Source organism: Brassica rapa, chromosome A04 (assembly GCF_000309985.2).
Source record: "Brassica rapa cultivar Chiifu-401-42 chromosome A04, CAAS_Brap_v3.01, whole genome shotgun sequence".
NCBI classification, from domain to species: domain Eukaryota; kingdom Viridiplantae; phylum Streptophyta; class Magnoliopsida; order Brassicales; family Brassicaceae; genus Brassica; species Brassica rapa.
In genome coordinates this window covers 11,900,796-11,912,771 of record NC_024798.2, presented here as the reverse complement: position 1 = coordinate 11,912,771, position 11,976 = coordinate 11,900,796, and the positions used below count along the sequence as shown (strand labels likewise).

Genomic DNA, 11,976 nt, shown 5'->3' with positions numbered 1-11,976 from the left:
ATAAAAATATTTAATTGTATTTTCGATACATGTAAATCCAATTAAAATCATCGTTATGTTGATTTACATTAATTTTTCATACCTGTATGATCGGATTGAATATCAACAATATCATAAGAGTTGTTTTATGACGTATTCATAAGACGAAGAACACGACATTATTTGTGTATTAAAATATAAAAGTATACTGTTAAAAATATTATTTCTAATTTGATCTAAAGATCAGACGACAATATTCCCGTATGTTTATGAGTTACACCAAAAGCCCACACAATCTCCAAGTTAATGAAACGCCTTGTTTTGGATGCGGACAAGTGTCGCCTCCACAGATCTCGACTTAGTGATATGGAATTCCATGTGGATGGTCTAAGAGTGAAAAAATCCTTTTTTATAATAATAGATTTTGGCTACCCGTTTAATACACAACCAATTTCATACCAAATTAATATATAAACTTTTATAAATCGCAAGTTTTACACCTCCATGACGTCAACTGTCGCTAGTTTAAAGTAGAAAAAGTTTCCAAAATACCTCATCTAATTTTCATTTGCTATAAAAAATATATAAACAATTTTGGTTCCCCGTTTTATACCCACTCTATTTTGCGATACCCAATTAATACCTAAGCTTTTGAAAATCAAAGTTTTATATCAAAAAATAAATAAACAAATAAAAAGAGGTGAAAATAAAAGTGCATTACACTGCATACATAAAACAATGTAAATTGAAAACAAACAAAATGAGCTGACAAATAAAGTGAGCATTGAATTTCCATCAAAATACAAATTACAAGATATATATTACAAATCAACACAATAATAGCACAATGTTCTCTCCAGAGCATGGCACATCAGACTTTTAAATCATTGTGGAGTTGCCATGAAAAAAATTGTATGACCAGTCAAAACATTTCATTGTTTAGAGATCATTCTAAATTATACACGTCAACTATCTATTCTCTGAATTCTATTTGTCTCTCTCAGATTCCTTAATTTCATCATTTTCAAAAAAACATCGTCGTCCCATCTATATCCATGTAACACAATCCGGTGGCTCAAGACAAGTGGTACTGATAAAGCAATCAATTAAACGTGGAGAAGAAAACGCTTGGTGCGCAAGCAAGAGTGGATAGTGATCTCCGGTGGTGGCTTGGTACGGCTCATATGGTAACGTGTGGGATCTCCGGTGGATATATTCCAGCACTGAGTGATGGTGAAGAACGGCCGCTCTAACGTCGCTCTCTCCTCCACATCTCGGTCCCGCTACACTAAATCAACAAGAGTAAAGATGACTTTATCACTCTATGGACAAAAGATACAATGAATCCGGTGGTGATTAGTTTGCAAGAGGCAGTGGTGGTGACGATCGGAGACGAACCAACGTCTTTTCCGCACACATAAACAGAGAGGAAGATTTGAAGGAATAACCTAGAACCATGCGTAGGCAGAAGGAGGGGAAGAAGAGAAGATAAGAAAAAGGAGAAGGTGGTGAGAAGCATCATGGATTACCTCACAAAGAAGATGACGGCTTGGCTGTAGGTAGAAGGAGATAGATATACTTATTTAATTTAGGGAAAATTGCCAAAAGAGAACAAAAAAATAAGGTTGTTGTCCTCTTGGTATAAAACCAACATGAAATTGTCTCAATAGTATAAATTTTTTCATAATCCCAAAACTAACCCTATATTTAATCTAACTAAACACAATTTAAAAGTTAATTTGAATTTTTTTTAAAAAGTTAATGGAAAAAAGGAAAAAAAAACATTTGAAAGGCAATCGAAAAAAAAGGGGTATATATATGCATCATAGAGAACAAGAGTTAGTGAGAAGAATCAAAAGAAAAACTATGGAAAAACCATAGATTGATGAATAAGAGAAGGGAGAATCGTTTATTTTTTTAATTTTTTCAAGTAAAATCGACCATAAAACGTTTTAGGAAGTTAGAATATTTTTAGGAGATTTTTAGAATATTTCCTTAACTGAAATTTCATTAATTTTCGCAAAAAATCAGGTATTCTTATCCGTAGAAGGCAACTTCTAAAAGTTTAGAAGACTGATAAAAATTCTGAATACACTTTCTACTTTAGTAGACGTAAGAGTACATTGTAGAAAACACATTCCCCGAAATTTAGAATACTTTACAAAAGTAGAAGATGCATTCGGAAAGAAAGTAGATACCTTTATGATTAGTAGAATGCACATTCCTCTTTTTTAGAAATTTAGAAAATAGTAGAATTGGCGTTCTAAAAGAAGTAGATGAACGTATTTATTTTAGAAATCGTTTTCTACTATACCATTTTTTGTAGAATACGCATTCTACTTTTAGTAGAACGTATTTTAAAAATCTTATTTACCAAGTTTTTGAACAAAAGAAAATTACCAGCTTGTGTATATGGATGTTTTATTAATTGTTTATATTTTTAATAATTTTTTTGATTAACAAAATTATTTATTTCATTAGTTTTCAGAAATACAAAGGGTAAAAAGGAGAAAAAATGGACAAAATTGGTTTTATACCAAAGGGACAACAACCTTGGTTTTTTGTTCTCTTTTAACAATTTTCCCTTTAATTTATACACAGATTAGGTTAAAATGAATAAAAGAATTGAGTTTTGGTTTGATAAAAAAAATTAAATAGACAAACCAAACCGGTTTTAGTAAACCGAAATATTATAATTTATTACTAAATTGGTGAAATCGAAGACCATGTAACATGACAGTAAACCGGTTTTAGTAAACCGAGATATTATAATTTATTACTAATTTATTACTCATAAAAGTAGAAGTTGCATTCATAAATAATGTATTCACCGCTTAGACCTTTTACAATGAGTAGACTTGGCATTCCTCATACTTAAAAGTCCATTGAAAGATAAATTATTGGTTCTACAGAAATTAGAATAACTTGCTTAACGTGGAATTCAATTTATATCATGTCATTTTCTGTAGAAGATGAATTTTTTTTGTCATAATTAAAAATTGTTACTTTAACAAGTTTTACAACCCAAAAGATACCAGTTTGTGTATATGGGTATTTCATCAATTGTTTCTATGTTTTATAATCTTTTTGATTCCTAAAACTATTTATTTCATTAAGTTTGAAAAATGGAAAGGGTAGTTGAGTCAAAAAGGGACAAAAAGAATTTATACTAAAGAGACAAAGATGTTGTTTTTAATTTTATTTTCACAAATTTCTCCATTATAAATTTAGTATACTAGAAAAGTGTGGAAAAAAAAAGAAATGGACTTCTACCCTTGACCTTAAACTCAATTTAAAAATAAATAAATAATAAAATATAAATATATAAGTGATGTAAACAAAAATTAAGCGTATATCATTTAGTAAAAAAATGATAGAATACAAAATCGAAATAAGAATCAAATACATTAGTCTGGTAATTAAACCGGCTATCAAATAGACATATTAAGAAAATGATTAAGCTCTTTATATTATTTTTAATTAGAGTTTTATATTACCTTTTAGTTAATCAATAAATAAGGTAAAAATAAAGATTAAACTGATTTTTAATATACAAAAAATGTAAAACTGATATTTCTCTTGAAATAAATTTGAAAATACAAAATACTTATGAGGAGAAGAGTTTTAGAGTCTTTTAGACCACATACTGGAAACTAAACCCCTCCCCCCCCCAACTCAAAAAAAAATTAACTTGGAAGCTAATTCATTAAAGATTATCAAATAAATAATTGTTATACAATAACAAAAACATAAAAATACAATATATTTTTAGAATATAAATATCCATAGAAAATGATATTAATATAATTATTCATTTATAAAATGAAAATATTTTATAAATAATAAATAAAAAATAAATCCCGCGGCATAGCGCGGATAATTACCTAGTCTAAACTAAAACTCTTAACGAAAAAATATTTTTTAGAAAGAACATGACTTACCAAAACCAAAACAGCTATCTCCAAAGGTTCTCCCACTTCTCTCTAAAGTAAAGTTCTTGATTAATCAAAATTCACAGCGGTGGCCGGTGGCTTTTGCCGCCGGTTACCATCCTTTTGCTTTGTTTTTGTCTGTAAAAAGCTTAGATATATGATCGATCTTAGTTTTGCATTGGTGGTCTTCCTTTGTTAGGCGATTTTGTTGTGTTAGTTTAAACAATTTCAGAGCCACTTATCATTCTGATCTTTTTATATGATTTGGTTGAACCTAAATAAAGTTAAGTTATCATCAATTAGCTTTTCACCCGGAGCTTCAAATCTATTCCGTTTGATTCTAATTTAGATACCTTGTCCATCACTCACTTCAACCGCTCCATAGGAGAATCAAACTTCGCTATTGATTTATCTATCTACGGTGTTATGTGAATCTTCTCTGATTGGAAAATGATCTAGTAAAGGGTCTTCCTTCGTTTCGACTTCAGCCTCCTCATATTTAATTCCGGGGAAGCAAGGCCTCTCTGTCTTAAGTATCAACGGGTAAGGTGGAAAGCAATCTAGGAGAGTACAAGACTTAAGCAAAGTTTGATGAAGCGCAGCCATGGACAAAGCAACGCCGGTGGTATGTAATTGCATCGGTGGTGGTAAAGTAGTTTCGGAGTTTCCTCTTTCTTGTGGTGGCACGTGCACGCGCGTCTCGAACAACTCAACAGTATAAGATCAAAGGATGGTGTCTTGGGTGTGTGCATGTGAGACGCATGTCTTCTTAGGTGTTATACAAATTAGTAAATTGAGTCAATATATTGGGTTTAGTTTACTTTTGGGCTTTTCATTAAATCAAGTTGTAATGGAGGGAATATGGATTTTTATATGCTTATACTATGTCCTATTGAATTTCCTTCAATGAAAATAATGTTGACAAAAAAAATTCCCTCCAAACGGTTTTTTTTTTGCATTTACTAAACCAAGTTAGTTAGTAAACACAAACTGAAAATTTATGGGTTTGTTTTTCTGAATCAAAATCACAAAAACCTTTAAAACATCACTAAAATGACGAAATATCAAGTGCATCTACGCGTGAAGTTTCAGGCCTACTTTGCCTAAAGTCTCCTAAAGTCAATAAATTATGAGATACTCCTTTTACGGGTCATTGTTTTCTTCTCTAATATAGTTTTTAAAAAAACTTAAGAGATAACAACATCACCTAGTTAACGAGATATCAAACACATCATATACTTTTGAATCGTCTTGCTTATCGAGCACATCATCTACTCATTTTGTAAATTATGTTTTTCCACTTAAACTGTAGCTCATGTGTTTAATAATATCAATTAAGTTATATCAATTTTTTTTTTTAAAATGTTGATGTCATTAATTTTACGGTTTAAAATTGTAGAAGAATTTTCTAAAAATACATGGAGTAATTTATATTTGTTATAATAATAGATAAACTACTTTGGCTTCCTGTTTAAGAACAACATATTTTTGATACCCAATTAATATATAAACTTTAAAAATTGAAAGTCTTACACTACCAAACAAACGACGTTTCAAGGAATTTGTTAAAGTGATTGACATAGTCAGTTTGGCAGTGTATTACTTCGATATCGGAAAATAGGTTGTGTATTAAACAGAACAAAAATAGTTTATGCATCTTATATATTAAAACAGAAGTCACAACCTTGATTCATGTGTGATTTTTTTAAAAATGGACCTAATGGACCTATTCATAGAAAGTCATACTATATTTTAATTCAGATTAATAATAAATATAATTTTTAAAATATTTTAATCATAGTATCTTTTGATATCTTTTCATTTTAAATATAAATATATTTATTTTAAAATTCTAACAAATCTGTTTAAAAAGATTTTTACAAGATCTTCATTTTCGAAATTATATTTAAATATTTTCACTAATTTTGAAATTAGTTTAAAATATTATTATACATTAATATATTCAGTTATATAAAATGAAAATAAAAAAATCTATAATATTTTAGTTATTATATAATCATAATCAATCATATTAATTAAAATGATTATATTGAGCTAAATATAATAAAATTGTATTAAATTTATATATTTATATATTTTATTTTCGTAATTATAAAATATTTATGTTCAAAAATAAAATCTAATATGTTGGTAAGATGGGTTAACATTATCAAACTATATAATACATGTATAAAAATTAACATGTATTTCTTTAAAGTTAATAATATAAAATTTTTGTAACTACTTTAATCATAATATATTTTCATTTAAATATAATATATATTTATATATTATATTTTAAAAATTCTAATAAATCTGTGTAATATTTAAACAATAACTTAATGTATTTTAAGTTATCGTTTAGAAATAAAAATAAATAAATTATATCCTATTTGTCTACTTTTATAGTCATGATCATGTTAAAATATAATTATTATACTAAAATAAATATGATAAAATTATATTCAATTGATAATTTATAAATTTTATTTTTATAAATATAAACTATTTATTTAAAATATAATATGATGATAGAGCGGCTAAAAATTAACAAACTATATAATACATGTCTAAAAATTAACATATCTTACACTTTTATATATACAATAATAAATTATCTAAAATGAATAAGCATAAAAATATTGGTAAAAAGAAATCCAGTTTTGAAATACGGGTCAGAATTTAGCATAAATTAAATACAAAATATTTTTTAAATATATTTTCTCATGAATATGTTAATTTGCTTAATGACTAAATACAAATACAATAAGATAAATATATAATAAGAAGTGACAAATACATAAGGTTTAAACAATTAATTAATTATAACATATAAATTATAAAATTATTGTATTTGAAATAGTTATATAAATATTTAAGTATATGATTAACATTAAAAATATATACCACTCATGTTCTAAAACAATAGTTTATGTATAGAAAAGTGAAAACAAACACCCGTGCGGTTGTACGGGTCAAAATCTAGTGTATTATTACAACAAATGGAAATTTAGTTCATATATTTTTAGGGAATGTTTCCTTTCAAAATCACCAGATCTCGTTAAACATTCTCAATCTTGTGATCAGTAACGGTTTTCTCAACTTAAATTTATTTATTAGATAAGAAAAATATTCATAAATACATACAAAATAATAAAACAACAAATTATGTAAATAAAATGATGAGAAAAGCGACCAATATAATTCTTGCCATCTTTAAATCTTTGTCGCATTATGAACACTAATTCTATTTGTTGTATTACATCGTCTTTGTTCCAATTTAGATTTTATATATATATTCTTCAGGTTTAGAATCCAGGGCATTTTCTTCATTTTATGGTTGATCTTAATTCGTAATATAACTTTTTGGCCAAAAAAGTTAGCGGTTAATATGCGCGGATCACATGTGCGGAGTCAATGTCGCAACCCCCTACAAGTAGAAAAATGCTTCCTCTGTTTCATAATAAAGTTTTTGCACATGAATTAAGAAAATTGTTAAATTTTCTATTTTAACACTATCTAATATAATTTTTGTTTTGTTTTTTTAGTGAATGAATTAAAAATAAGAAGAAAAAAACAGAAAATTATTTAAAATATGCATTTCAAATGTAAAAGGACGCTTATAATGAAAGAAAATTTAGAATCTAAAATAACACTTAATATGAGATGGAGAGAGTATATTTTTCGAGCGTTTCATGGAGATTTCGTTTTTTCGTTAACGTTTTCGTGGAGATTCGGAGTTGCGGAGAGATTGGTAGAAAACAAAATTTTAACATTGACGCTAACTAACTACCTCAAATATCATAACAAAATCTATTACTTGTAAATAGGGCTAGGCACGGATTGAATACTACCATAATTTTGATTATTTGTGATTTGTTTCGTACTTAACGGATATCTAATTTTCTGATTTTATTTGGTTTCAAAAAAATACAGATATCCAGTTTTCCGGATATCCGAAAAATTTACAGATATTATTGAATATTTACGGATATTTATGGACACATCATCCACTTTGTTCAGTACAAGCTAAATCTAGAAAAAAACTAGAAGAAATTGTTTTCAAATAATATCTTTTACTTAATACGGAGAATGAAATTAAAAAAGTAAACATTAATGAGACTATATGTTCCATAAAATTTTAAAATTATTTAAAATCTTTTATAAAACATAAATTGTAATTTTATAAGAAAAATTATTTTCCTTTCTTAATTTAATAATCTTAAAAATTAATAAAATTATATTTAAATAATAATGATATTAAATTATACATTAAAACTTCTATATTCAATTATATATATATATATATATATATATTTGTATAAAAATCCGAGCGGAGTCGATATCCGAGTCTAAAAATTTAGTATTCGTGATTTGCTTCGTTTTTAACGGATATTGATTTTTATTATTTGCTTTGCTTCGAAAACTTAAGGATATCTGAATTTTTCGTATCAAATTGAAACGAATAACAAATCGAATAAAAAAAATGTTTACCCCTACTTGCAAACTGATTGGTACAAGGAAGATGCTGCTCCGTAATTGGTCTGACTTAAATTATCTGTAGCTAATAGTCAACAATTACATCCTTTAAAACAAATTACATTCCTTTAAAAAGATATTACATTCATTTAAAAAGAAATTGCATTCCTTTTTTTTCCCAAATACACTTAGCAGTGAATGACACTTGTAAAGAACTTTAACTGTGATGATGACAAAAACATATGACCATCACAAGATTCCTAACTAGTCTCTTTTGTCTTTTTTTTCCTATCTTTTCGGAAATGAACAGAAACCGTAAATATAAATACCTAGCTCGTGCAAGTATCATGCAACAAAAGCATTTTCGAAAGCCATAAACTATTTGAGGTGATCTCCTCTTCCTAGCTCTGGTATATTCTTTTTTTTTTGGTAAAACTCTGATATATTCTTACTAAATGTTTCAATGGTTTTTTTCTTTCTCTATAAACTCACGGAGTAGTCAGCCGTGAGTAGGCTCACGGAGTAGTCAGCCGTCGTCTGTCTTCTCAGGCCTGTTTAATTCAGATCAACTGCGTAAGATTGCCGCCTCTGACGATCTGAAAGAGATGGCAGAATCTGATCCTAAGCATCTCAAAATGTAATCAATTGATCTCCTATATATAGCTTAGCTTAGATTGTATAAATATTTGTTTTTTGACATTTATATATATCCATGTGATCATATATATCATTTCAGAGCCTTGTCGAACCGGGAATCAGCTGCACGTTCAAAGGCGAAGAAGGCGTTGCACGAGTCCGAGTTGGAAGACAAAGTCGAGACACTTGAGACTCAGATTGATATATTGACTGCCGAGCTCAAGCTTGAGAAGGTGATCACCATCTTACTTGTCACGGTTTGTTCCTGTGAGATAGATTTTGTTAATTAATAGCTTGTATATTATATTCTGGTTGTATGCTGAGAGGAAGAATGACGGCGGATGACGAGTGCGTGCAATTTAGGATTCGTCTTCATGCAGGGGAGGCGCATGCACGACTTCGTGAAGGTACTCTCATCTATATTTTGTGAGGATGTCAGATATAGTTTATAGGGTTTTGACGAGACTTTTCATCCATGGTTACTTGCATGATCTGATACCCAGTTGTGGAAACAACTTTAAGCTTTATTAATACTTTTGTTACCATTTAAAATATATATATCTTACTCTCGAATTAAAAAGCGAGCGGTTGACCATTTATTAAGTGCTACATCTTTCTTAGTTACTCATAAATCTTCATTACTAAAGAAATTAAGGTGTAAACATATATGTATTGTAAAAAGATAAGATTTTTGAATATGATGTATAAACGTGGAATCTGTGGTTGCATTTCTTCTGATACGTACGTTGTTATTGTTGCAGACTTGATCCAACAATTGAATGGAGAAGTTCGTCGGCTAATAGAAGAGGCGAGTGTGCAGAGAGAAGAGATGAGTAGGCTAAGAGAAGAGGTGAGCGAATACCGGAGGAGGGAAAGTGAGAGAATGAACGCAAACATGTTGGATCAACTCAATATCAACCAGCAGTTTCAAGAGAAGCCGCAGCAGACAAATTATAATTTCGAATGAAGAATTGCATCATGATGATCATGGATCCAAGGAAGTGGCAGCTTTGGTATCCAGGATTGATTGAAGTACTATAAATATATATATAGTTTAAAAATAAAAGTTGTTTGAGTTTATATATTATATGTGCAAGAGAGTCATGCTAAGATATAAAAAAGAATCAATCCGAACTTCGGAAGGATTTGAAAAGAGATTCAGAGAAATGTGATCTCTATGTAATGTCTTTTCTCATCCAGTTGAATAAAAAAAAGGAATCTGTTTTATAATGGGAATTTGCACCCTTTTTTTTTTGTCGTCGGAATTTGCATTGTATAACTATAACAAAACTATAATTTGACAAATAACCATATGAAACTCATGGCTACAGTATTGTGTATATATTATGTAATAGTACAATTCATACCCTAACCAATCTTAACCATTCATTTTTATCTCTTTCTTCTTTCTTTGTTTTTTTTCCCCATCTATTTCATTTGAACTGTACTTTTGTATTAATACAATCAAATCAAGAGATTATATTGAATATATATATATATACTATAGCTTAAAAAAATTCAATCCGACATATGTTTTTTATAAAATCAATAAAATAAAAATTTAACACAAAAGTTAAGTACTATTCTATATCAATATTCTAGAATAACACATATTTATATATGTTTTTTATAAAATGATGATAAATTATGTACTTTTAAGTGAAACTATGGTATATCAACGTCATACATGATATAAATGTTTTTCCAAAAGATATATATTTTCGAAAAGATATAATATGTTTTTTAACATTAGATATAAAATGTTTTAAATGAATTTTTATTTCATTCTATACTATATGATCACTAAATATAGAATAATATATTAAACTTTCTCTCTCTCTCTCTCTCTCTCTCTCTCTCTCTCTCTCTCTCTCTCTCTCTCTCTCTCTCTCTCTCTCTCTCTCTCTTTCTCTCTCTAGTATATTATAGTTTGTCAATGTGGATAACGCGTCAAAAAAACAGTCATGCACTTAAAAAAAACTTTTTGTCAATTTTAGTGACAAATTGACTCATTATGTGTATATGACATTAACCTTTTTATAGTTGATAGTAAAACTTCGGTCCTTTTGCCTTTATCCAAATTATAAAAAAGAATGAATAAAAAAGCCAAAACTGGTGTGCTGGGACGTTGCTTTTTCCGACCAGTGGATGATTATCGGGGTTTGGTCAACGTTTCATGTGAAGTCTTCCTACGCCATTGATTTGAGTGAGAAGTAGAAGAAGAAGATAGATTAAGCATTCAATAACCTGTTCTTTTTGTACTATCAATTAGTGTGCGTTGACATTTCTTAAAAAGACTATTCACCATCGAAAGCTTCCAACTCTTAGGGTTTTTGGAGCTTCTTCTTCCCTCAGAAGTTGTGACTTTTCTAGAAGATCATATGGGTGGCAGTGGCACTGATACTAATATGATGCAGAGAGCTAATTCTTCATCTTCCTCCATCCCTAAACAGTCAATCCCGATAAGCCCTAATCAGCACTATATTTCCAAATATAGAACTAATTCACATTATTATGTATTATTTTAGTGTGTTACATTCTATTGTAAAACCATAGATTATAAATGTAAGTACACAGTAACTAAATATATAGAATGTTTGTTGTTATGCTATTAATATGGATCAATTTTTCTATACTACTTAAAAAGACACTCTAGTACATTCTCTCTCTCTCTCTCTCTCTCTCTCTCTCTCTCTCTCTCTCTCTCTCTCTCTCTCTCTCTCTCTCTCTCTCTCTCTCTCTCTCTCTCCTCTCTCTCTCTCTCTCTCTCTCTCTCTCTCTCTCGTAGCGGAATAACATCTTTATCAAAACCTTTAACTATGTTCTATCCCAAACCATTTCCAAATATAGAACTAATTCACATTATTATGTATTATTTTAGTGTCTTACATTCTATTGTAAAACCATAGATTATAAATGTAAGTACACAGTAACTAAATATACAGAATGT

At 28.8% G+C, this 11,976-nt stretch overlaps 1 protein-coding gene across 1 annotated transcript; it reads left to right on the top strand.

Annotated features, from left to right (window-relative positions):
- The first annotated feature begins 6,697 nt into the window (after window positions 1–6,697).
- LOC117133723 (transcription factor RF2b-like) lies at window positions 6,698–10,860 on the top strand. The gene is made up of 4 exons (XM_033290595.1): window positions 6,698–9,027; window positions 9,127–9,259; window positions 9,349–9,433; window positions 9,788–10,860. The coding sequence occupies exons 1-4, from the start codon at window positions 8,996–8,998 to the stop codon at window positions 9,991–9,993; spliced, it is 456 nt and encodes a 151-aa protein (XP_033146486.1). The 5' UTR covers window positions 6,698–8,995; the 3' UTR covers window positions 9,994–10,860.
- Window positions 10,861–11,976: the final 1,116 nt, after the last annotated feature.

Excerpts from the sequence above, each read along its gene's own strand:
- LOC117133723 (XM_033290595.1), top strand. The coding sequence starts at position 8,996 with ATGGCAGAATCTGATCCTAAGCATCTCAAAAT. Across the intron at positions 9,260-9,348 it reads CCGAGCTCAAGCTTGAGAAG|AGAGGAAGAATGACGGCGGA; the intron begins GTGATCACCATC and ends GGTTGTATGCTG. Across the intron at positions 9,434-9,787 it reads GCATGCACGACTTCGTGAAG|ACTTGATCCAACAATTGAAT; the intron begins GTACTCTCATCT and ends TTATTGTTGCAG.